Genomic DNA, 27505 nt, shown 5'->3' with positions numbered 1-27505 from the left:
AACCTGGGTCAACCAATGACCGGAGCCGTTCAGATACCGCAGCTACGAGCTATCGCCTGGACCCCGGACTGATATCGAGCAGAGACCCAAAACTGCTTCAATCCCTTCAAAAAGGGCAGGATCAGACTCTTCAGAACTGACCCCTCCATGTCTGAGCACTTCAAACAGGCGGCTGCCCCCGAAGGCTCTGCCCCATTATCTCCGAAGCAAGAGCCTTCCCTGCTTGAACGTCAGCAGCAGTGGGTGCCCAGAGCTGACCCGGACTGAGGCCTTATCCCAGTGCACCCCACAGACTGACGTTCACTTCGGACCCCCCTGCCATGTCCCCCCCCCCCCCGTTATCTTGTTTGTTGTGTGGTTTGTCTCACATCCTGCTCTGTGTGCCGTGTAAGAAGCCAAATTTAATCACGTGCTGAAACGTCACTGAGTTTGGAATCCTGACCCTGCTTTGTACTTGTGATTAACTTTGCTTTAGGAATGAATAAAGCTGACATTGTGGAAAGACACCGTGTGCTCATGACGGGACGGACAGGATGCCCAAGTGGGCCAGCCAGGGATCCCTCAACACCCAAGGCTCCCGGGGGTCTGTGTTTGGAGGGTCACCCGGACCATCCACACCGGCCTGTCCCCGCCGTGCCGACCAGATTCCATCCAGCTGTGCCATCAGGGCAAATACGCTCATTCCTGGGGTTTATTGATTAAAATGAGACAGATTCGTCCTACCTTAACCACCCACAGCCGGGGCACCAGCCCTGTTCTCAAGTCCCTGGCTGCCCCGGGCGGTGTGGCTCCTGCAAGGCCTTGCACACCCCTCCCACTGGCCATGGGCTTGCAGGCTGCCCGCGTAGAGAACGAGGCAGAGGAAATGCAGACAAAATGAAATAGTCCGGATAACGTGCAGCCCACTGACAAATACTTGAGGCAGGCAAAGCATAACCTTCCTCCAGGAACTCCGAATTGTAATGTTAATGCCTTGCTAGAGGGAAAAACAGCCTTAGCTTGACAAAAGCCTGGCCTCTGGTATCCTGAGAGTCTTCCTTAGCATTTGTTAATTCCCCCAACTCCAAAGTGTATGAGCAATTGCCCCTCACAATCCCAGTGCAGCCCTTTCTGCCCCTGGGTCCTGTCCCTCGAGTTATAATAAAAACACTTTCTTGCACCAAACACGTCTCAAGAATTCTTTCTTGACCATCGGGTCTGAACCCCCACTTCTCCACATCCCTGGGGCTCAGCCGATCTCAAACCACACAAACACCCTCCGGGCTAGAAGCCTTCCCTCCAAAACGTGTCTGAGGCGACAGTCAGTCCCCTCTCTGACTGGCTGCCCGCCTGTTGGGGTCCTGGGCTTACGTGGAACGCAGGGTCCGGATGTCTCTCAGTGCAGGGCCCTGGTAGCCGTATGGCCCCAGCTGGCCAGGGCAGTCCACGCTCCTCCAGCTTTCCCTGCGGGTGTGAAACTGGGCACATGTGTGTTGTCTTGGGCTGGAATGAGGCAGAGGTCTTGGGCCACCGTCATCCAGGCTCTCCGCACACTTAACCCTCTTCGGGGTCCCAGGCTCCCTACACCCACGTGGCTCACAGATGCGCACTAGGCTCCCCTCTACCTGTTTCTGAGAAGCCAGCTCTCAGTCTGTGCAGTCCCAGCCCTCAGAAACCACCTGGATGGGCTCCTGCAGGTACAGGTCCCACCCCAGAGACTCTTCCAGAAGCCGCAGCACTCAGTCCCCATTTACCTGCCTGCCAGGGGAGGTCCTCGGCTTCTCCAGCAACCAAGGCTCCCAGGGGTCTTTTTTGGGAGGGTTTCATAAGGGAAATCTGTGTCTTAGGATGACCAACGGCCAGCAAAGGAGTCCCAGCCCCTGCCCCGGGGGCTCTTCCGGGTTCTTCTCCCTGCTCTGCTTCCCGTGTGCGGGCCAATCCGGGTTCCTCTCCCTGCCCCGCTTCCCGCGTGCACCAAAAGTGCCGAGTATGCAGACGTGGAAGTGTATAAATTACCCCCTTTGTTTGTGTTTGGGGCTCAGACCTTTGGAGATCACTCTCCTCTGAGCCTGCCGGCGTTAAATAAACCTGTCCTCCAAGATCTCCGAGTGCCGCTTGGTTCTTCTGTTGGGCGATCCCGTCCAGGTTCCCTAACAGGTTCACCCGCCAGCAGGCCCTCAGGGAGAATCTGTGTCAACTAAGACCTCCAACACGGCCAATTCCAGGTACCCCCAGATAGCCTCCTCCTGTGCCCCGGCCCCTTCCTGCCGCTGCCCTGCCCCAGGCCACGAGCTATCCTGAGCTGGCTGGCCTGGAGATGTGCCTTCTGCACCTCGCCAGCCCACGTTCGGCTCCAGGGGACACGCCAGCCTCTTGGAGTGCGGGTCAACCCCCGAGCCCCTGAAGGCCTCAGGGTGGAGGGAGCACACACAACCCTCATGAACGGGCAAACTGAACCTGGCTGACACGGTTGGGCTGGAGGCCTCTCCAGCAGAAGCGGCTTCCAGGGGACCCTCTCGGCCAAGGCAATCCAGACGGCTCCCACTCTGCCTTCAGGGAGGACATGAGTGATCATGTGGGAGATGGTGTGGATTGTGCAAATGCCCTGTACGCCAGGCACCCGGTGCCAGGCTTGGGTGCTGCCTATGTTTGGCCCCTTTGAAGTCTGGGCCGGCGGACTCTGGGGTGCTCAGGCCTCCACATCCACCGTCCCGTCCGCCGGCCGTCCGCTGTCTTCTGCCCACTTGTGCAGCCGCGTTTCCATGAGGCCAGCTCTGCCCCCTTCCACCTCCTCCAGGACTGTCACTGTCTGGCTCGCTGCCCTGCAGCCCTCCGAAAGCATGTGCGCTCGAGACCTGTAAATCAGCTCGCAAGAAAAGGCTGGTGTATCTTCTACTACTTCTTGCATGAAGGGTAACTTTCTCATTAACGAAGTATAAAGTCCTGAAGCAAATGAAGCTGTTCGCCCCTAAGAGGGGGTGGAAATTAACCAGGAGCTACCCAGGGCCTGGACAACGCCGACATCACAGGGGTGTGATAGGTCCGCCAAGAACTGAGATGTAAGCACACGGCAGATAGACTCAACCTGATACAAATGAGCCGAGGCTTCATTTTTCCACTTTGTGGATGGTTCCTTGTGGGCAGTTCTTCTCCAGTTTGTAAAGCTCTCTAGAATGAATAAGTTAAAGTAGGCCTCGTGGAACCAGCTCGTATTAATTAAATCTGTTCTTTTTTTTTTAAGATTTTATTTATTATTTTGTTCAAATATGTTTTTATTTTTCAAGGATGATAAATATGTGACATGAAGGCCGACTCCCCGTGTTGCTGGCAAGTACCGTTAATCATCCGTCATTCTTTCCTGCTGACCCAGGCTTCAGAATCCTGCCGAACACACCGCTGCAGACGCTTTGTCCCACCAGGTCAGAGAAATGTACGTGGAAACCTGAATTTGATTAGACTGTATGAGGTTTAAGAAGCGGTGGTATAAGACCACATAGAAAAGGGATTCAGGAGACCCATCTTTTCTCTACAGCCGCTAAAATTGGCTGAATGTGGATATTTGCGGAGTCTAGGGTGTATGAGCTCATTTCATCCTTACAAAAACCCTATGCAGGTGATAATCTTAGTTTTCTTTTTTCTTATCTGTAGAATCGGTACTAAGGCCCAGAAGGTTAAGAAACTTAGGGAAGAACACAGCTGGTAACTGTCAGAGCTGACGTTCAGGCCCACATATTCTGGCTTAGATCTTGTACCCTGAACTACCAGGCTGAAAATAACATACAGCAACTAGAAAAAGTTGGAATCATTGAAGAAGGAAGGAATGAACGAACGAAGGAATGAAGGAAGGAAGGAAGGAGAAACAAAACAAAATCAATATTTATAAACATAATGTTTTTTCTAGGATCAAAACTATGCTTTGAAAAATGTATTTGACCATATATGTATATATTGGGTATGCATTTTATGGATATCTATTATATACCATGACAAACTATATAGATGACTATGTGTATATATACATTCCTCTGCATATTAACAAATCATAACACCAATATGACGTGTTAACAATTTTTGAAATATAAGAAAATACAAAAGTTGACCTTCTCCAATTATTCCGCAGGATAGTCCATGTTCTGAAGAAGAGGGAAGGGTAAATGTCAGATGGCGAAACCGCAGCATATGAAAAGGTTAAGGCAGAGAAGCAGAGCGTTACGATGGTTCTTTTAGTCTGAGACATGATACTAAGTAAACTTACTTTATTCTGAAATTGTTCTTGTGATGATATGAAAGTCTATTTTCATGGACAGTGATTAGGAGAAAAATGCAGGACAGTGGAGTTCAAGACTCACCTCCCAAATGTCATCATCAAAGTTTTTTTTTAAAAGATTTTATTTATTTATTTGACAGAGAGAGACACAGCGAGAGAGGGAACACAAGCAGGGGGAATGGGAGAGGGAGAAGCAGGCTTCCCGCAGAGCAGGGAGCCCGATGCGGGGCTCGATCCCAGGACCCTGGGATCATGACCTGAGCCGAAGGCAGATGCTTAACGACTGAGCCACCCAGGCACCACCAAAGTTTTTTCTAATGATTTAGAAAAAAATTTGTAATGTTCTGTGCATTTCCTTGAGGACACGCCTGTCTGCCTGCTTCTACACTCTGTTCCTACTGTTCATCGGTGGACAATGACAAAAGCTACAGCTTGCAGAGTAGGCATTATGAACAGAAGAAAGGTGAAAATTTTTTAGATTCCATCTCATGGTTTTTACTTCAATATTCTAGATAACATCATACTTAGGGTGTAACTATTATGAACATATGATCTCCTTAGCAGGTGTAATACCCCTTCACACTGAATAAGGTGGCTCTTCAATATGTCATTTTCACAAGAGTCTGGAAAAGCATGAATCAATACCCCTGTGATCCACTTACACTGGATAAACCGATTATCCATCAAATGGCATAAGTGAAAAAAATAAACTATCATATATTTGGTCAGTGTCTCTAGTTATTTTCTCAAATGTACTGTTAAGTAACAAGAATTCAACTGGGTAAATCTTAAAGATCTAATTGGCTTCATGAATCAATTCACCCATCAGGCACCATCCCACCTACCAAGCAGAGGGGAGGCCCAAAGAGCTCACAAAAGGAAAGGTTTTGTTTTTTTTTTTTTTAAGATTTTATTTATTTATTTGACAGAGAGAGAGCACAAGTAGGCAGAGCGGCAGACAGAGGGAGAAGGAGAAGCAGGCTCCCCACTGATCAGGGAGCCCGATGCGGGGCTCGATCCCAGAACCCTGGGATCATGACCTGAGCCGAAGGCAGACGCTTAACGACTGAGCCACCCAGGCGCCCTGAAAGGAAAGGTTTTTAAAAGTAGAATGGGAGTGGGAAAAAGGAAATCATGAGCAAAGAATCCATTGTTTTAGGAAGGTTGCCCTCGAAAGGGGAACGGAAGGAGACCATCAGTTAGTGTCCTAGGGCTGACCAGGGAATTCCCATGTTGACCCTGGAGCACCGAAACTGCAGTTAACAGGAAGTCTCATGTGCTGATGTGGGGCCTCAACTAAGTGACACCATTTGGGGCCTATGGTTTTCTTTTTAACAGTGCAAAAATCGCTACAAAAACTGGTTCCAAAATAAGAGCTTTTTATAATTTGTGACCAGGGGTTACCATCAAATTCATGCTGGGAAAATGTTTGAAAAAGTGTTTGAAAACTTTTATGGCTGTAGCTATAATATACAAAGAGTAAAAAAGAAAATTCAAGCAATCATTCTAATGAATCAAGAAAAAAAATATTTTGCCTTCATTCCAGTTCTTTCCGAGAGTTCATGGTGTATCTCTCAGCTTGGCTAGTCACACATAAAAGTAAAGACTTAGACTATGAGTCAAGATTTTGTACAAGAACAGATGTTTAGATGCATTTTCAACTTCCATCCATGTTAGGGCGCTGGGCTGTCTGCCTACCCAAACTTTGATTAACTGGCTCAAGTAGAAACTCATTAGATGGGTTTCGGGAGAACAACGCAGAGGTCTGGGCTGGGAATTCATATTCTTTTCTGCTTCTCCAGTGACTCAATGGTGCTCACTCTCCATCAAAGGGCAGAGACTCAGTCGTATAGGATCCCACCTCCAGCACCATCAGTCAAGCTGCGGGGACGGCAGGTGTGACTTTCATAAACCCCACCTGGCACACGACGATGACGAAGGAGAATTTCAGAGTGAAGAAGGAGGTCCTATCTGCTTGTTAGAATCAGAACAGATGCACTTCACACTTAACTGTGGCACTCGGAGAAACAGCTCCTCCTTGGCCTTGATGCTGGCAGACTGGGTCCAGGGACACACAGGTGTCCTGCAGGACCAGTCAAGAGGGTCCCTGGCTGTGTGTGGGATAGAAATCATGCGTGAGCCAGCAGGAGGTGAGTGCAGAGTTTAGTGAAGGTATAGAGAGAGGGCAGGTACAGAGAGCATCCGGGAGACTCAGAAAGGAAAGGAGAGAGTCTCGTCTTTCCTCAGGGTCTGGGGTTTTTACTGAGGATTGTGGTCTGGTGGACCTGTCCTGTCAGGCATCCACAAACTGGTCAGAACAAAGACAAGAGCCCAGGTGTCCATCCTAAGTCATTTATTCCCTGAAGCCGTGGTCTTGGCGTTGAGATGTCTCGCTCTGGATATCTGGCTCTGGTGGACTGGAATACGTGTATGATAGCTTCCGCCAGTCATTCTCACCTGGTCCTTCCTTAGATCGTATCTGTCCTAGAGAATCATTAACTCCTTGTCCCTTACAAGGATGACGTGCACTATTAGCCTTCTGAGGCCTGGGTCAAGTGGGGGTGCAGGTCCTTGCAAGAATAGAAGCAGGAAAAGGAGCAAAGAGCAGGTTTTCATGGAGTCCTTCAGTTTCCCAACCTCAGCCTGAAACTGGCAATTGGTCCAGACAGTGATTCTGTTGGTCAGTTGGTTGGTTGGTCTGTCTGGTTGACAAATACTACCATGCAGTCTTTCCATTTTAAATGTTTGGTTAGATTTTACTATTCGCATGGTGATAAGAACTATGGTCAGTTTCCATCCTGGAACAGTCCCAGATGGGTACGATGGACTGCCAAACCTGTTCTCACCAAGTCACAGCCACCGAATTTACCGTTTCCTTCTGAAGGACTTCGTGTCCCATATTCACGCCCAGCTCTTGGCCTTACTCACACTGTCTCCACTCTTCATACACATCCCCATCTGTTGTTCTTGGTTTTTTTTAATATGCAATCCTCTCAAAGCCAGACCTCCTCTGGACCCACAGCCCCCATGAGTAACACTGCTGTCTGTCTCTGCATCAGGCAGGTTATGGAATGTAGGGTTTTCAGGTGCAGCCCACTTTTCTGCACCTAGAGATTGAAATATGAGCTTTACAAGACAACCGTACTCCAACATCGTCTGTGGAGACCACAGGGAAGTGTGAAGCATCTGTTGTGAGGCAGGCCTGGGTTCTGTTCCTGGCTCTGACCCTCTCTGCGCAAGTTACTTAGCTTCCAAAGGCTCCAGTTTTTATGGAAAGAGCCAAGATGTCCTTCAACAGACGGATGGATAAAGAAGATGTGGTTCATATATACAAGGGAAGAGTACTCAGCCATCAGAAAGGATGAACACTTACCATTTGCATCAACGTGGATGGTACTGGAGGGGATTATGCGAGTGAAATAAGTCAGTCAGAGAAAGACAATTATCATATGGTTTCACTCATATGTAGAACATAAGGAATAGCATGGAGGACCACAGGGGAAGGGAGGGAAAACTGAACGGGAAGAAATCAGAGAGGGAGACAAACCATGAGAGACTCTGGACCCCGGGAAACAAACTGAGGGTTACAGAAGGGAGGGGGGGTGGGGGGATGGGGTAGCCGGCTTATGGGCATTAAGGAGGGCACGTGATGTGATGAGCACTGGGCGTGATATGCAACTGATGAATCACTGACCTCTACCTCTGAAACCGATAATACATGATATGTTACTTAATTGGATTTAAATTTAAAAGAATAGAGGCTCCAATTTTCTCATGAGAGTCTTAACAGTGTTTACCTCAAACAGTTGTTATAAGCATAGAGTAAGCTTGAATTCAGTTCTTCATGGAAAGCACCTATCATGTGCCTGGCACACGGTAGAGGCTCAGTGAACACTGAGCAACACAACAGTTGTGTTAAGTCCCGTTTCTTTATTTGGTTGCAAGCTCCTTGAGGTCAGACATTCATTTTTCATTCTTCTCAGTCCCTGGGAAAGTTTTAAGCAGACAGTAGTAGGTTCTGGTAATTCATCGGCTATGCCTAGTAGAATCATACTGAATTTGGGTTATTTCTCAGCTTTGGCGTAAGGAGCATGGCAGAGAGTAAAACTAGGCCTGGACGTACAAACACAGGGACTTGGTTTTGTTCAGTGGGAGCAGGTTTGCCTGCTCCCACTGGAGGCGTGACTGTGGCCTTGGCCCTCACGGAGGACCCGCGTGGTCACAGACATCACTGGGCTGCCCTCCTTATGGAGCCCCAGCCTCCAGAAAGCACCAAATCTGAGAAGAGAAATTCGACAAACAGAACAAGTCGGATCAATACATTTCAACCGGGGAATCACTTTATTTTTAAAGGTTAGGCTGCCTGCAACAGGAATACAGGATTTACAGCCAACGGCCTTGAGACTCACGAAGGGTAGTCATGCTCAGAACCATCTTTGACAGACAATATGCCTTTAATTAAGCTCTTGTTGCAATTTTTAAAGCCTTTCTTAACGTAACGGTTGGTTTCTCTTTTCATGTCCAAATCGAAAAGAAATTAGAAAAGGGGCCAACTCAGCGGCACTTTGAGGAGAATCCACTGACTTGAGGACATATTAATTTTGCAGAGTCACGAGACAGCACCTGATGGTGGTGTTTTTACTGGGAGAGCCAGAATCATGCCTGTTGCACTTCCTAAAACCTGTATCTCGTCAGGCCAGCCCGACCTAAAGACACCGGGGAATCTGAGTATGTTTTCTTGATTCTCTGGAGTCGAGCCCATTCGCGGCCAGAGCGCCCCTTGGCACGGGGAGGGCAACCTCTTGCTCGGCACGCTACACAAACTTTGTGGATGTTGGGTTATTTTAATGTGCTGACAGAGCCTTTGGTAGGAGGTTGGTTTTTACAACTTCTGATTCAAATATTATCACAAAACATTTGAAAGCACACCTTTACTGTATTAACAAGTAACTTCTCAATAAACAATACCCACAAATACAAAATCACTGAATATAAAATCTCAGATGTATTTTCTGATCTGATTACATAAAGCTTCTTTGATTTAAATTTAGCCAAAGTTGGGGTTAACTAGACTTTTGTGACCATTTTATCTCTAGAATGAAGTTAAAAATTTGTATTTGAAGCCTCCCTTTATTGAGTTTAAAGCAACACTTCCCGTTAATGCCCAGCGTCATTTAAATGTTGGCAGTTTGTCAGGTCGAACAGATGAACGTTCATTTCTCTCTGTGTTGTTTTAGATATTGCCTCAAATCATCAGTAAGAACACCCGCAAATGCGTACAAATGCAGATACCTGTTTGATATATTTTGACAGGAGGAGAGAACATACTGAGAGTGACAGGTAAGTATTTGCAAGTTCCCTCCACACTTCTTTTTCTTTATACTCGATGCCAAATGTGGGAATTCCCCTGTAAATGCCCTCAGAAATGGCACAAAACTATGCTATCATTAGACCAAATCACCACAATCATTTGTGACTTTGATACTTCTCCAATAAAGGGTTCTCCAATAATCTTTAAGTCACAGTAAAAAAAAAAAGAAACCATAAGATAAGAGGTTTCGAGAGTCTGTACTGGCTGCAAAGGAAACAGGACAAGCATCTCATACGCACTCATGTGTGAGCGCAGAAACACACATGCACACACACACACGCATGCACACAAACTAACCCATGTTTCCAGAGCTCAATAGAGGAAGCACTTTTTCACTGTTAAGTGTAACATTTTCAGTGAGATGAGTCAGAAAGTTCAGGAAAGATTTAATTGCATTTTGCACAGATATTACCAATCATAGTCTGTGGGGGCCAAGCAGAGTAGATGATTAAACAGCATTCTCCAAATAGCCATAGATCATTTTTCCCTAGGTTTCAGGGCTGGAAGTCACCATCAGGGGACCCATAAAGCAGGCAAGAAGTTACCTGAAGTGACCTTCAAGAGAAATGCTGCACAGAGAGTGTCCCCAAGCAGACACGACACAGAATCACATCATCACAATAGTTATACCCAAGAAGGCAGTTATAAAAACAAGTGTCAAACAACGAGGCACAATTCCCATCATAATCTGAAAACTTTAGCCTGAACAATGAAATTCAATGACCAAAAATATTAAATATTAGGGTTTCGGATGATGGGATGATCCAAGTTATCTTTGGACATTTTCTTGTTTAAAAGGTGGTCACACTGTCACTTAAAAAAATAAATTGGAAGATAATATGGCTTCAAGTGGACAAATAAATATGATTTTTAAAGGAAGTCTTTGCATTATCTATTGCTTTCCTCTTGATTTGGTTCCATTGATAATTTCTCCTCAAGTTTTCTAATAAGTTCTGCTAGGTCTTCTGAATTCTGAGTTTTTTCTTCAAGGAGTTCATAGCGGAGGCTTGAGATGTCCTGTTTAATTTCCTTCAGTTCCCCTTTGAAAAACAAGAATGATAAGGAGTAACTGTAAACACAGATGCAGAGAAACTAGGGATGCTGGAACAGAATGAAATCAGTCCTAATTCCACACACATCTGTCGTTTGAATCCTTCCAAAGGAAACTTCCTAATGGGGCAGGTTTCTATTTCCTCAGCTAAGCTTTTGGTGAATGAAAAGATTACAGAGAAAGAATTGTAACGAATGTCCTACAGTAAAAAGGAGGCACTGGTGGCAAATGTTTGTAGGAGCTGGGGGCAACAGCCTTCTGCTCCTCCAACCCCTCCTCCTCCCCCCCAGCTGCCCCCCAGAAGCAAGGGTTATTTGTGTAGCAAGTGCCATCTGCCCTGGCTGTGGAGAATGAGCCCATTTCCCTACGCTCTTCACACTGACAGCTGGGGGGACCTTGTCCTCTTCTCCCCTGGAGGGTCACCCTCCCACCCCATTCCCTCCAGCTTCCCTGCAGCTCGGCCTCAGGCCCCACACCCTCACCCATCCCCGTTCAACTCACCTTCATTCACTTCGTCACTCTCTCTATCTACCTGGGCTTGTAGTACGTATCTTTTAATGAGCCTCTTCATAATTTTCTAGACCAAGAAAGGAGAAATCCACCTCAGTTTTATGTTTATGACAAATCTCTCATTTGTAATAAGTGAGTCTTTCCTTCCTCAGGACTTCAGAAGTGATCCCTAACAAAGATTCAGATGATTTATCTGGCAGGGAATGCATACTATCACCAGATTATTAAAGCAATTTTTGCATTACTGGAGCTAATGACTCAGAGATTAATTCCTGAGAAAAGAATAGTTTTAGAGCAAACATCTACTCCTTGATGTTCATTGCTTGTACTTTATTTGCAGAGTATTAGAGAAAAACACAGCCTTTCAGTTGGGGAGGTTAAAGGTGTGGATAATACTGCATGTGGAAACTGGAAATTAAGCAAATACACACTCATTTACGTTCTTTGACCTCCCTTACCAGGAAATGTAATCAGTTTTGGTTTTATATTTGCTAGTAATTCAGGAATGGCTAGTTTCAGTGTAACAAAGTTTCTCCGGTGAGAACGTTGCGTTCACTCTACACGTTTCATGAAGAGTAGCAGGCTCAGTACCGTGGGCCGGAAGTCCTGGGTGGATCCACGGTTAAGCCAAATATGACTCTCTAAACCCCAAATTAAATGGTGGGCAGGAAAATATCACTTTCAAGAACTTATTCTAAGGATGTAATTGGGGGCATGGACAAATATGTTGATGGTAGTACTACTTATTTTTTTAAAAGATTTTATTCATTTCTTTGAGACAAAGAGAGCGCAAATGAGAGAGCACAAGCCAGGGAGGGGGGCGGCAGAGAGAGAGGGAGAAGCAGGCCCCCTGCGGAGCGGGGAGCCCGATGTGGGGCTCGATCCCAGGACCCCGGGATCATGACCCGAGCCGAAGGCAGCCGCTGAACGACTGAGCCACCCAGGCGCCCCAAACACTTTCTTTTTTTTTCTTTAAAGATTTTATTTATTTATTTGACAGAGAGAGACACAGCGAGAGAGGGAACACAAGCAGGGGGAGTGGGAGAGGGAGAAGCAGGCTTCCCGCGGAGCAGGGAGCCCGATGTGGGGCTCGATCCCAGGACCCCGAGATCATGACCTAAGCCGAAGGCAGATGCTGAACGACTGAGCCACCCAGGCGCCCCATTCGTGCTACTTATAATAGTAGAAAAAACCCTTCAACGTCCATCAATAGGAAATTATTTTAATAAATTATCATATATTTGTACAAAGGAATACTATATATCCATTGAAATTAATATGAATATATGTTTTGTGACATGAAAAACTGTTATTTATTCTCATTTATATAATATTACATATACATGTAAATAATATTGAATTATATGTAAAATTATACATATACATATAAATCACCTGGCAGAAAGTAAGTAGTCCTTAAATCTCAGTGGTAGGGTCTGAGGTACATTTTACTCTCTTCTGTATGTTTTTTCGTGAGAATAGACTCTTTACAATGAACATGTAGACTCTAAGCTCTGAGATGCCAAGACTTCATCTATTTTATTTACTTACGTATCTCCAGTACTTAGCATATATGTGAATTCACGCATTATTTTGATATTGAGAAAAACAGCATAATAGGTTATTTTCATTTAAAGAATCACGTAGTTTGGGATTTTAAATATTACAAATAACTAGCCTTAGTTCTTTAAGAAAAATGTCATGCTTACCTGATATTGTCTGGGAGGATTATTGAAACTGTTTAACTGGAAATCTTCTGAGCTCCTCACACTTGATTGTTTACTATGCCCAAGCTGTAATTTGAAAAGAATTAGAAACTCTTTTTTCTTTTAAATAATGTGATGATATTTATTAGTAACATATAGGACTTTATTCATTACATATGTACATTTTCATTTAATTTGCTTGACAGTCTGTCTTCCAAGATAAATCACAGGTGCCTGAATGTGCCCAGCCTCTTGATGGGTAATCAAGGCTGTCTGAGGAGCCTCCTCGACTTCACGACGATCAATCATGTTGCCATGAGAATGACACTTTACCCTTACCACAGGTACGTCTCTGATAGAGGGAGAGGCAAACAAGCTCAGAAAGTAATGGTGGTGATCTCAGAAGTCCATTGATAAGGGAGCATCAGGCCAGCATAAATGACCACAGCATCCACACGTGCAGTAGGGTGTGATGGGGGTCCCGGGGTAACACCAGGGTAAGACTTTGTTCAGGTGCCAAGAAATAACTAATGACTGTATTTGAATTTCAGCATCTGCATAGTATCACATTTGGGCAGTACTTTTCAAAAAATCTATTTGCTCGAACAGGCAATTAACAAAGATCTAAAGCAATCTGTAATAAAGGTTGTAAAGGACCATATTACAATGCTAAAAGAATGATTAAAGAAACTATGGCATTTTGTAAAAAGAAAAACTGGTTTTAAACAGAAATAAGTAGGAGAACCTGAGCAAAACACAGCAGCTCCATTTTTTTTTTTTTTTTTTGCTTGTTTTCGGCTGCACAACTATTTTGCAGAGCACAAGAAACTCCAAGACCATCTTCAAAGACAGGCATGGTTTATATTTCCCAATGACATCTAAGTTGCTCTAAGTAAAGCTCATTGAGAATTAAATCCTTAACTTCAATGCTTTGATGTTTTAAATGGCCACATGCTGAAATAAAGCAGCTCGGCACACATTCACCCACTGAACAGGTACACACTGACTGAGTGTTTATAGGTAGATGCTGTGCTATAGGGTCTGGGTATTCAATGGAGAACAAAACAGTTATGATCTAGCCAAGTTATAACAACAGGAAAACATATAGTAAGGCTGGTAAGGCCCATAAAGTGCAATATGCAATTCTGAAAATATTCTGTAGACAGCACGCCTTTCCCCGTAGCTGTTTTTGCTTTCCTTTCGACCTCTCTAAAAGTGTCAGCAAAATATCCATATTCTTTTACTTTATATTCACTTCAAAAAACATGAAGATATAATTATATCATTGGCCAAATTAAGCAAAGAGAGGCAGCGTGGGTTCTCTGAACGAGCTCCTGACATAAAGCTGAAGGCTGAACTCTGGCTCTGTCGCAGGCTGCTGGGGAGTGGCAGAAGACACGCCGGAACTTTCTGCACTCGATCCGACAAGAAAGGGAGTCAGGGGACACCTGTGCTCCTTCAAGTCCTACTGATCTATGAATTCATGAAATGAACGCAAACTTCAACTATATTTTTAGTAATGTAATTTTTAATATTTATTTTTAAAAAGGTAGTTATTCCCTTATTTTTATGATGATACAGTTCTTCCTGGTTTTCACTGTGATTTACACCGTAAGGGCATCATCATGAAATGGGATGAGTAGATTCAAGCTCAGTTTCATCCCCCACTGGTTATGATAAAGCATGGAGGGTGAGGACAGGTTCCTAGAGGAAAAGGATCCAGACAGGGGGACTCTTGGTGCATCATGCCTCTGATTTATTTACCACCTATTCACGAATGCACAGCTTCATGATTGCAAATCATTTCTTCTTTCGTTGGAGGCCATTAGTACATCCAAAAAGTGTTCATGGAAACAGGAAAGTGAAAAATTATGTTTCTTTGGGATTTTTTTGAAGATGTATGTGTGGACCTTAAAACTCAATATGCCAACCATCCCCAATTAAGGCAGCTCACAACACTGCATGCCTATAGAGATCATCTTTTTTTTGGTGTGGGGGGGTGCTTAAAAGTGTATTAACATCACTGAGGCCCTCGTTCATTTACTCTTTTCTAATTTAAGGCCTTTGTGGTTGCTGTTCCCAGTTCTTGAAACACCCTTTGCCTGGCTGGCTGATTTGCTCTGCCTCACTCTTTGGGTTTTAGCTTCAAACATAAGCTCCTCAGAGAGCCTTTTCCTGCCCACCCCATGAAAAAGAGATCTTGAGCAAGCTACAACTTCTGTATCCTTTACAATGTTTCACAACTGACAATTACTTTATTCACTGGCTTGTCTACATCCTGCTAGGCTCTAATGAAGGAGGGATTTTGTTTACCTCATCCCAGTGTCCCCAGAGCAAGCACCACCCGACAGAGGGCAAGTGCTGAAAAAGCAGTGGATGGTGAAAGCAAGAAGAGCTTCTGGGTCCTCGATGGGTCCACTCGCTTTCTAGACCCCTTGCTCTACAAGACAAGTACAATCCAGGTTCATAAACCAGGGGGTGGCAGCTCAGCAACAAGGTAAAGATACATCTGAAACATGAAGAATGAATTTAGAGCAGGAGGCTGGTGCCCTACCCTGGAAGGCTTGGAAGAGGTAAGAGTGGTGGCAAAGCCAGAAAGTGGTATTCTGTTCACCGGAGAATGTGTATGCTTGTAGATTTTCCAGAGTGTAGATGTCAAGGTGTCCATGACCACAGCTACCGTGCGTTCATACGGTTTCGGCGCGACACACAGCATCCTGCCTCCACCCCCCCAACAGAGCATGCACTCCACGGGCAGAGTCCAGAGTTTCTCAACTGCAACAGTTCTGACACTCTGGGCTGGATGATTCTTCATTGTGGAGGCTTCCTGTGCCTCGTAGAATGTTTAGCAGCATCCCCGGCCTCTACCCACTAGATGCCTATAACAGCTCCCCTCTCTGGTTGCGACAGCCACAGTGTCCCCAGGAATTACGAATGCATCCTGAGGCGCTGGTAGTGGGGGATCCAGACCACCCCTGGCTGGGAACCACGGTGCCGTTCAATGGTCTATGACTAAGCAGTTACAAATTCATTTGGATCGTTTTTATGTGACTAGCTCTTCTCTAAACCTGAAATATGAAATTGGATGCAAATATAACAAAAAATTCTAATCAGTGTCTAACACATAGATATTTAACACATAGGTATCTATCTAACACATAGGTATTTAATAAATATGTGTCAGACGATTCTAGGAAAGAAATCGTACATGGGGAGAAACTCCCTCGCGGTGCCGGGAAGCTGCATGAACCCTGAGGGCAGGACGCGGCGTCTACAGCTACCGAAGGAGCTGCTGCCTATTCTCTGCATTTATACCTAGTTCCTGCCTTCTTCATGCTTTCTTTCGCCCCTTTCCCAGGAGTTAGCTTGATGCGAGCATTTAGCCGGAGGACGGGAACAGGGCGAGGAGCTCAAACTGTGCAGACACCCTGTGCCGTCGGCAGGGACGCAGACAGGAGACAGCGGGCACGTGCGACGGTGCTTCCGGAGCTCCTGCTCCAGAATCCAGTAGATGTAAATCCGAATTCTGGCTCCGTCATTTGTCTGAAATGCGACTCTGCGCCAGGAACTTCAGCCCTATATCCTCAGGTTGCTAATGCATAAAACAGGGGAAATAGTTTTCCCTCCCTCCTCGCGGTAATTAAACAGATTAGGTGTGTAGAACACAGAGCTGGTACACAGCCGGTGCTCGGCAAGTCTCACAGCCATCACGGTTGTAGGGAAGGGTAAATATCTCATATCCACTATGTGGACTCAGGCCTGCTTCATGCTGAATATTGCTGTGTACGGACGTGTCCATGACAGTCATTCAGGGAATGGAGCGTTCTGCGATCCCACCCCAGACAGCGTTAGAATATGCGAACTCCTTATTAGAATACACACTGCCAAGCCCACCGCCACAGATTTTAACTCAATATACCCGGAGAAGGGGATTGGGACTTTGTGCAAAATCAAGTGGAGACGCCGCCCTGGGGCAGCAATGATTGATTAGACAGCCTCTGACCTAATCAGTTCCCAGATATATAACTAATAAACATGACCTCCACATCTCACTCAAGCCAGAGCCGAGTAGACAGAAAATGCAGCAATAACGTGTGTGCTCCTCATCGGTCTACCGTGTCGGGCGCGCAGGCCGCTCTCAAACCGACCAGTTGGGCGTGATCTTTCCTGGAGCTTGCAGAGAGCCGTTCTCCAAGCAGTAATTTGGCACTTTCAGTTTACGCAGGGCATGCAGGACGGCGGAACTGACTTTAACTACACCACCCTTTCAGACTGAGTCTGAAAAGCTAATGCTAGCAGCCACCCAACTCCGTGACCTTCAGAGCTGCAGGGCATCATCCAAGGTAACAGCATTATTACGTGGCTCATCCTCCTGATTTCCACGGCGGGTCTGCAGAGCTGTGAAGACAGTACTCATGAGCCTGACCTCGGTAACCCTCACGGGGTCAGAGAGAAGATCCAAGTGAAATGGAAACCTGACTGTTTCAGACGCAGACCTTATGGAAAAGAAAGCAAAGCCGCGCACACTGGGTAAGGAAGAATGAACTATGAGGGTTTTTCTTAGTACCTATTAGGGCCAAGCATGTCCCAATGGGAGTCCCTCTCAGTAACAACAGGCAAAATCAATTAGAAATATAAATGGTTGCTTTAAAAAGCATTCTCCCAGGAATGCAGTTAATGTATCAAGCAAAAGCAAGGTATGTGCCTCAAGTTTTGTTCATCACAAGCTTACACGGCCAGGGAAAGTGAAGTAGATAGTTGTGTTACTTTGGTCCTCTGGGAATCAAATGCCAAGACCAGGTAGAAGTATGAGCTGTATCCAGAATCATGCCTCTGAGAGACAACGGGGAGTAGGAGCAGGGGAGGCAGAGAAAGCTTCCAGAACCTGAGGCTTGGCTCACTTGTGAAAGCGCGGAGGGCAAGAAGACTCAGAAAGTCAGCCAAGCCAACAGGGAGCTGAGCACAAAGACGGCCCCAGGTCGGGTCCTGCGGGAAACGCCTGGGACCTAGAGTGTGGCTACCGTGGGAAAGCTGGGGGACCCCAAAGGCACTAGAGGCTGTCCGCTGATCACATTCCTCGAAAGAAGATATGAGCAGCACATCTCCACAATGGCAAACAAAAAAACACACCAAAGGGTCTCGGGATGGTTCAACTGACATTGGAATTGACATTTCATTGATTCACAACTGGGGTCAGATACCACAGGCTCAATATTGCTCTTAGAGACTTTATTTTAATCCAGGATTAAAATAGGTGGTATTGGAAAGTGTCAGGTGATCCAACCCTCTTTAAAAGACATAAAATGCAGGGCGCCTGGGTGGCTCAGTTGGTTGGGCATCTGACTCTTGGTTTTGGCTCAGGTTGTGATCTCGGGGTTGTGGGATTGAGCCCCACGTCGGGCTCCATGCTCAGCACGGGATCTGCTTGGATTCTCTTTCCTGGCACACCCCACTGCCCCCCACCCACATGCACATGCTCTCTCTTTCTCTCTAAAATAAATAAATAAATCTTTTTACCAAAGGATATAAAATGCATTTTTCAGACGATTAGAATAAATTTTAATTTTCTACATTTTTGGAGAAATTACAAAGAAAATAGAGTTATTTGATTTCTGAGATACTATAGTTTCTATCATAAAGGAAAACAGAAATTTTGATTCCCTTGAATTTTTCTCATATTTTGCAATGATTTGTTCTCATGCATGCATCATCCGTTCGGCACAAGTATGTCTGTCGTTCACAAAGCATCACCGAATCCTCCCAACAATCCTGTGTGATGGGTTCACAACTTGGCCCTCCCTACTTTACAGATGAGGAAAGTAAGGCTCGGGGAAGCACACTGAATTACTGCTGTGGGGCCGGAGGTGAGAGGACATCCCAATCTTCCCAGTACTTAGATCGATACTGTATCAATACTTCCTAGCATTCTGGTTTTGTGGGGGAGGTAACGGGGCTTAGCTTGAAAACAAAGCAAAATGGCCCTGACCTGGACTCCCCGTCCGCTCTGACAAGCGGCTGTGATGGGAGACACAAAGCTATTATCTGCGTCTGACGACAACAAACCCGGAGAGTCACGGAGCGTCCACCCTGACAACAGTCCTGCAGGGCCTAAGCCTGAGGAGTTCAACGAGAGAGGGACACACAGCTGCCTCGTTTAAACCTCCACGGTGCCTTTATTACGTGCAGCTGAACGCAAGTCCCACTGGACACCCTGCCCTTCCCCTAAGACTTCATCGATAATGCCCCTTGGCGACAGCCTGTATTATGCCCCCACTGTGCACACGAGGAGGCGGCAAACGTCCTCATGGTTGGGAACGCTGCCGCCATAGTCGGAGCTAACGCACCTGCAGGGCCCACTGCTCCTTACAAGCCGCACTGACTATCTCCCCAACCAGCTGCTACGGGTGCGTGCTGGACTCCTGCACTGCCTTGGGGACCCCAGTCATCTGCCCCCTCAGTCCCCGATGAGCTCCTCTACCCTTTTAATTCTTCCTTCCTATATTTCATTACCCATAAGTACCCAGGAATATATGTCCAATATCTGCCTTAAATATATATGCAGTTCTTAAATATATACATGGCTTATTTTCACCTCTCAATAACAGACTCTTTGAGGCAATATTAAAATCGTTAACTTCTCTTGTGAGTCTATTACCTGTTTCTTGAAATTGCTTCTGAACATTTGTCCTTTTCTCTGAAAACATAAGCCTGGTCATATGCATGACTTCGTATTTTCCAATGTGATCTCACCTGTTTTTTGTCAAGTGATAATTTTGAAAGGTCTTCATGACTTCCCAAAATTCCGAATTTCTTTTCTTCATTTCTCTTTTAAAAATAGATAGGAAACAAATAATAAAACTAAAAATAGACAGTAAAATGAATACAGCTGCAAATTCTACATTTAGAACTGCAAAAACAATTTCATTCTTTTTTCCATATTTTAAAAGCCACCTGGGTCTAATTCTATAGCAAGGTTCAAGAAGAGAAACATGTTCTTACTGATTCTTCCCATTGGTAAGCACTTAGAAACTTCATCTGGACACTAAGTTCCCTCAGTTGCAGTTTTGTTTTTTTTTAAGATTTATATATTTATGGGTGTGGAGGGAGAGGGAGAGGGAAAGAATCTCAAGCAGACTCCCCATTGAGTGCAGAGCCTGACCCAGGACTCAATCTCATGACCCTGAGATCATGACCTGAGCCGAAACCTAGAGTCAGATGTTCAGACGACTGAGGCCCCCAGTGCCCCTCAGGTTGCAGTTCTAATTAGACCTGTAAACGTCACACTTAAAAGTAAAGTGAGAGAAATTCCTGCCATCAACTCACTGAGTTCTAGAAGTTAGACAATGGAAGATTAAAAGGGTAATTAAAATGTTGTATTTTTCCAAAAATTTCACACAAATAGTATAATAATAACCACATTTAAAGAGGGCTTTATAATTCTCAAAGCCCTTTTACATATTTATTTGATTTTTTTTATGATGTAGATATAAATTCCCATAGTACACTTAGAGAAACTGAAGCTCAGAGAGCTTATTATTTACTTGAGAACCCCAAGTGGTGAGTGGCAAAATAGAGCAGAAATTAGAATGTTTCTCTTTTCTCTCAGTGATAGAATCTTAGAATTGCAAGAAACTTTTACAATCATTTGGCTCAACTGCCCACTCACTGTAGGAAGATCCTCTAAAAACTCCTAATATTGGTCATCCAGCATTTATTGATTGCTTGCAATGATAGGGAACTCACTACTTCACAAGACAGCCCCCTCTGTTGGATAGATCTTGTTATGACAAGTTTGTTTTTACATAGAACTAAAACTGAACTATTTGCAACTTTTGCCCATCTCCTCTCTTCCTGTTTTTCAAGAGACAAAAAAAACAAAACAAAACAAAACAAACCCCCAAGTATACACCCTAGTCAAAACTGGGAGTTCTAAAGATATTTACCTTGTTCCCCTTCAATCCTCCTTCTTTGGATGTAACAGCCAGATCCTTCCATTCCCCATCATCTGACACCTTATCCACACCTGTCCCCACGCTGGCCCTTCTCCTCTGAATGAATCTATCTCAATGTTCCCCCTGGGTGTAGAGGACAGCCCTCACCCCATACACACTTCTGCACAACATCCCACTTGCGCCTGAAACACTTCTGAACATCCTACCTGCTCATCTACACGCTGAATGTCTTTCTTTTATGGCTTCTTGAAATCACACTGCCACATGCGGTAACTGTTTCTGGTTAATACCCTTCGATCTTTCTTTCTTGAACTACTTAATGCCAAGCCTAGTCTCCCATATTACATGCGAGTAATTGATTTCTGAAGTTTTCAATGTAGAAGAGTCTGTCAAAGTCCCCCACACCATAATCGGCTACTGATGCTTCACCATGCTGTGTGAACTGAAGGTGGGGTGGGGGGGGTCCTGAAGCCACAAGAGCAAACATGGCGCCCACTACAGATGATACTTTATTATAGTTACAGTTCATGAATTTTTCCTACATTCTTTTAAGTAGGAAATTTCCAGTAAGCTCCTGCTAAACAACAAGCCAAAGGATGTAGTACCATGGTTTTAATGATCATAATGTTTAAAAATATAATTTTAAATTATCAAGTCAAATTACCTTGTTCATCTCTGCATCCTCCTGGAAACCTTTCTTATGGCCCTGGAACATCTCAGAAATCCATTTTTTAAGTCTCAGTAAGAGATAAAACAGGGACTTTGGACTTGGCACCAGGTTGAAAGGAACAGGTAGAGTTCTTCCCTCCTCAAAGTAGGAAAACCAAAGTTTGGCCCTTGCAAATTTCCATTCCACATCAGCATCATCCTATACAGACACACATGACAGTTGAGCAAAGAGAGGCATAAACAGAATCACCCAGATTCTTCCAACACTGTGTAGCTAGAGCTTGCAAACACTCTCAGACCCCAAAGACCAGTCCAAGATTTTTCTTAAATGTTAAAGTTCTACTCACTCTTTCCAAAATCTGAAATTTTACCAGACTTACAGAACGAAAGATCTCAAAATGTGCATATGTTTATAAATACTCTGAAAGGTATAAATGTATTTTTCTACATTCTAAAAAACACCATGAAAAATTATTCACTCTTTTGTTCTGCAGGAGATCATAAATTTGATTAATCTGTTCTGCAGGAGATCATAAATTTGACCAAAACTTCTGGAATAAAAACTTATTCTATCATGCTAAATTTGGGAAAGGGTCAATTTTGAACACCACTACGAAAAGGATTTGGAGACTAGCAGTATTTATAAGCAATAATTTTTTTAAATAAAATATAAATTCAACCTGACATAGTATTTCTACTGTTGTTTTTTTTTTTTAAATAATGAGTTGGACAACATTTCTCCAAGCAAAGAGTTAATATTTTCTAGATTACTGGCCAGACAAGTATATAAAACAGGCAAAGAACAAATGAGGAAAAGGAGAATGTACTTTCACCACATTGCTGAGTTGATGCCTGGAATAAGTTAAAACATGTAGTCACAGAGCATACAAATGTATAGAAATTATACCTCAATTTCCTGGAAGGAACTGTTGATCATTGCAATTAGCATATTGAGCAAAACAATGACCATTGTGACATTATAGACTCCATAAAGAACATAACCAATGTTTTCAATGAATTTGTGATTATAGTTGATGACCACTGACTTCACTTCAGAAAGTCCAAAGATAGCCCAGAACAGTGTCTTAAAACTCTCCTCCACTCTGGGGAAAAATAAAGAGATAGTACAGTATATAAATGACAATAATCCCATAATAAAAGTGAGTTGATTTAGTGTCTTTGTGAATCACCAGATATTCATGACAAAATTCTTTACTTCTCTGTTTTCTGTACTATGGGTACAATAATTTTTATTTCCCAGATGGTTGCAGGGATGAAGCACTCAGCTCAATATCTGGCACATAATAAGCACTTAAAAATGCTATTAACATAACTTCATAACCACAGATAGCAACATTTAAGCAATCCATAGCCTTGGCAATGGAAATGTTAAATGTATTAATAAATAAAAATAATACAGTTTGTTAGAGTCCTATTAGGTTTCCTGCTTATCTATACTTCTACTCGTGTCCAATAAATAGATAATAATAGTGTGTGTCTTAAGAAAAATATGACAGTATAAACAAAGACATTATTACCAAAATCACTGACAAGTCTTGGGTGGGAATGTCAATGCTTTATGCGTAATTATTGACCAAAGTGAAGTCCCCCGGCTTAACTGAGCTGGTGTCATCTCTCTGAGAAACTGCACTGACAAGACTATGGCTAATAATAGGTCATATTTCAGTTGGCGCTTCTCATTGTAACACAGACGACCTAACATTTGAGTAATCGATTCTAAGCATACGTTGTAAGAGTGCAGAGGCTAGAGTCCGGGACAAGGGCTGAGGTCCTGGCTTTTCCATAGGCTAGTGGCTATGCAACATTCAGCAAATTATTTAACTTTTCTGAGCTTCAGTTTTTCTTTTTGTGAAACAGAGATAATGAAATGATGTGAGTGAGGTATTTTACCAGAATAACTGGCGCTAAAAATGTTAGTTATTAACGACTTAGTATTAGGAAGGTGCCTATGTTTTCGAGTTTTTCCAATTCATTTAAAAATTCTCTCACTGGAGATGAAGTCTTCGCCAAAACATCATCCACCCCAAGGATACCTATGAACCCTGTTAAGCTAACATTTAGTTAATCTGCAATCTCCACCATCAGAACATCTGAGATCACATACGTTGTGAAAGCTTCATTTTGTTTTGCACCAATGTAGTAGGAGTAGAGGTTGAACATCCCAATCATGAAGGCCACAAACACCATGATGAATATGACCATGAACTTGAAGATGTCCTTCACTGTTCTCCCAAGCGATATCTGCAGAGGTCCAAAGCTTTCGTTGGCTGGTAAAATATAAGCTATTCTTGAGAAACTCAGAACTACAGCAATTGCATAAAGACCTTCAGATATGATTTGAGGATCAGAGGGGTCCCACTTGATCCTGGCTAGGAAAGAGGAAAGACAAGCGTTATCATGAGTTTCTGTAAGTTGTTTACTTAGGCAACTTCTTTTCTGCTAAAGAAATATAATTACATTAGCAACCAAATGTCTGTTGGAAATTTGATCTTTAAGGGTTGAGAATATTGAAGCTTCTGAATTAGAAGAAAATGACCCTCCTGATTTGCTGGTAATCTTCCATAAGAATACAGCATAATGGTTAAGAGTTCAAACTAGGGACTTGGTATCTGCAAAAATTCGTGTGCGTGTGTGTGTGCATGTGTGTAAAAACTGGTACAGATTAACTTCTCTTATTTTTATTTTCCCATCTTTAAAAATGAGATACTACCGCTCCTCCCTCTCTCATCTACTTGAAAATTCAATAGGCCAACATATACTCGGTGTGTAGAACATGCTCAGCACTACACAAAGGGTAGCATTTATCATTGAACCTTAAACTTATAATTCCACTGTAATGTAATCTGGGGTTTGCAAAATCCTGGCAGCTATTTCAATGTACTAGAAGTAATTCTTATTGGTCACTCAAAAATGTCCATTTTTCCCATAAAAATGTAGCAAGTATTCATTTTTTCATTTTTCTGGCATTATTATATTAGGTCATCAAAACCCAATTAAGAAACCATTATGAAGAAAAATGCAAAACGATGTGTACGAGACAGGAAAAATAGGATTATATTTGCTTATTTGCTGGGACATGAAATCAGGAAGGGATACAAGAGACTAGTAAAAGCAGTTTCCTTTTTTATAGTAAGTCTATGAGTACAATGCATAGATAGATAGCTGTGACTTTTTAAAATTCTGTGTATTGAAAAAGTGTTAACCATTAAAATAAATATTTAAAAATGCTAATAAAGATATCTCTATGTGATACAGCCAATAAACCCACAGAGATGTCAGCTGAACATTAACGGATTTCTTACCAGCGCATTTGAAATGAGTATTGTAAAGGGGATCTATCGTCCCTTCAGGGTTCTTCAAGGAGGGACTTCCCCTAAGCACCCACTGAATCTGTTTGCATCCTGATTCCCCTTCCTCCTGGGGGGTGGAAAGCCTCCTCTGGTTGCTACCCTGGGAGGGTGGATAACTGAGTATACTGGGCTCAGCTCCGTCCTCCTTTTCCTGAGAATCTCATCTGCTCCTCCATGAAGGCATCTCACACCATCTCATACTGGCCACCCTGTCCACCACTGTCTGGAGACCCGAGGACACATCTGCCTCATCTGGGGGTGACTGTACTGAGCCCACTGACTAAGAGACTAGCTCGTCCACCCTGAACTTGATCAGCTTTCTGTTTCGCATCAAGTTCAAAGCCTGGTTGGGGAACAGTGGTGTGACTTACGAGGAGCCATCTGGGTTTCCAACCGGTCCCTTGTGGTCACATAGTTTAGTACCTCAAATGGAAGTGACACTCAAACGTGTGCTGTCTTCAGCAGACACAAAGAAAATCAATCTAAGACATACGACAGGCATTCTCAACAGCAGTTTGCCAACTGGTCCAAGAGAGAAAAATGACAGGATTCTTGTGATTCAGAGGTTTCCAGCCAGGAGAAAGACCACAGGTAGGAGCAGGGAGTCTGCTTCTTCAGACACAGATGCTCCTGAAGAAGCCAGTAATTCTATGAGATCTGAGTAGTAACCAAACTCCGACTGACTCTCTTTTATCGGAAAACTCTGCATTTTTATTAACTTACTTTGTGCACTACAGACTCACCCAAATTGTAATATTTCACATTGTCTCCCAGTGTGACTTTGGTCAAGTCCTTCAGAGTATCATTTGCATCAATGATGCGCTGGGCTTTGGAAGCATGCCAAAATGCCATGAATCTTGCAATGAATGATGCCGCAAAGATCGCTAACATACCAAAATCAAGCATATTCCACAACTCAAACAAGTATTCCTTGGGGCCTTCCGTCCAAATTTCTTTACATTCGGCCCATATCATGCCTGCATTGGAAAGGGGTTAAAATGATGCAATTCAATTTCATTCCAGCTTTAGCTCATCAATAAAACAAAATCAGTTTGAAAGGTTTCAGCCTGAGATTTAAATCCCTTCAAAATCTGGCCACACCCCACCCATCCAACCCTAACTCCCATGTCCCCGCAGATCTGAGGCCAGCCATAGCAGTGGATCCCTGGAAGGCAATCTGACAAAGCTCAAGAGGGCTCAAACAACAATCTTTATTTTTTTATTTCTTAAGTAGTCTCTATGCGCAGTGTGGAGCCCAACTCGGGGCTTGAACTCACAACCTTGAGATCGAGACCTGAGCTGATGTCAAGCACTGGATGCTTCACCAACAGGGCCACCCAGGCACCCCATCAAACGACAATCTTTAATCCACTGATTCTATACATAGGAGTATATTTAAAAGATGTTCAGGGGCATGTAGCAGGTAAGGTATGGTGACTCCCTGCTCTGCAGGCAGCCTGCTTCTCCCTATGCCCCTCCCCTAGCTCGAGCTCTCTCTCTCTCTCCCTCTCAAATAAATAAAATCTTAAAAAAATAAAAAACACCTGAGCAGGACACTTAACTGACTGAGCCACCCAGGCGCCCCTAAAAGTAACATGAACTCTTAATGAAAAGTTTAATAATAATCATAATTATCTGAAATTTATTAAACATACCCTATGTGCCAAGCACTGTGTTACATACTTTATATATACTAAAACATGTAAATAAAACTTTGTATATACTTTAAATATAGAAAAACCAGCATGTAGGTGGTTAGTTTAACGAGATAAAGCCAATGTCCAAATGACTGTTCTTATTTTAAATCAAATGCTCACAGTGAAATGTAATTTATTTCTCATAGTTCTATGGTATCTGGTAAATGTCAATTAAATTAGAAAAGAAATAGTGACAAATCAAGCTCTCCTTCTTCCTCTAAGTTGATGCAGTGTTGTACGTTCCAGTATTTAGTGGACATCTTCACGTGAAAATCCCATGGGCCCTTCAAAGCCAACCACAACCCAGACCCACCATGCTCTCAGTGCCAAGCAGGAATGTCCCTCTGTCCCGCCCCAGAGAAGCGCAGCCACCACCCAGCGATCCCAGGTGGAGTCCACACTGCTCCCCCTGTGTGCGCAATGAACTCCCAGCCCTGCTTCCTCGAGGCCTGAGTCCCCGCCCTCACCCGACTTGGTTGCGGGGAGGCCGTGGTCCTCTCTCAGCCTCCAGACTTACCCGCCTCTCAGCTGCTGTCACCTCACTAAGATGTGGTGGCACCCCGTCCCCAGTGCTGAAAGCCACCGTCGGCCATCTCGCCACCCCGTCTACCACCACCCCTGCCTTCGAAGGCACCTGCGCTCCAGCCGGAGCTCAGCTCCAGACATGCACCTGCACTCCAGCAGAGCCCCCCTCCGGACATGCACCTACACTTCAGCGGGGCCCCCCTCTGGACATGCACCTGCACTCCAGTGGAGGGGGGCGGGGCACTGCCTGACATGCACCTGTGCCCAAGTGGGGGGGAGGGGCACCTCCGGACATGCACCTGTTCTCCAACAGGGCCCTCCTCCAGACATGCACCTGCACTCCAGCGGAGCCCGCCTCCAGACATGCACCTGCGCCCCAGCGGGGACCCACCACCTGACATGCACCT

General features: G+C 44.4%; 1 protein-coding gene across 1 annotated transcript in view; it reads right to left on the bottom strand.

The window, feature by feature from the left end:
- Nucleotides 1-10364: 10364 nt before the first annotated feature.
- TRPC6 (transient receptor potential cation channel subfamily C member 6) overlaps nucleotides 10365-27505 on the bottom strand; it is a 116213-nt gene continuing 99072 nt past the window's right edge. Inside the window, exons 6-13 of the mRNA XM_044919428.1 lie at nucleotides 25620-25853; nucleotides 23631-23895; nucleotides 22413-22608; nucleotides 21501-21704; nucleotides 19635-19709; nucleotides 12888-12971; nucleotides 11170-11245; nucleotides 10365-10657 (exon numbers count right to left, since the gene is read on the bottom strand). Coding sequence (XP_044775363.1) covers nucleotides 10506-10657; nucleotides 11170-11245; nucleotides 12888-12971; nucleotides 19635-19709; nucleotides 21501-21704; nucleotides 22413-22608; nucleotides 23631-23895; nucleotides 25620-25853 — 1286 coding nt within the window. The 3' untranslated portion in view covers nucleotides 10365-10505. The remainder of the gene's footprint in view (nucleotides 10658-11169; nucleotides 11246-12887; nucleotides 12972-19634; nucleotides 19710-21500; nucleotides 21705-22412; nucleotides 22609-23630; nucleotides 23896-25619; nucleotides 25854-27505) is intronic.

This window comes from Neomonachus schauinslandi, chromosome 11 (assembly GCF_002201575.2).
Source record: "Neomonachus schauinslandi chromosome 11, ASM220157v2, whole genome shotgun sequence".
NCBI classification, from domain to species: domain Eukaryota; kingdom Metazoa; phylum Chordata; class Mammalia; order Carnivora; family Phocidae; genus Neomonachus; species Neomonachus schauinslandi.
The sequence above is the reverse complement of the archived record's forward strand: the minus strand, read 5'-3'. Positions and strand labels throughout refer to the sequence as shown.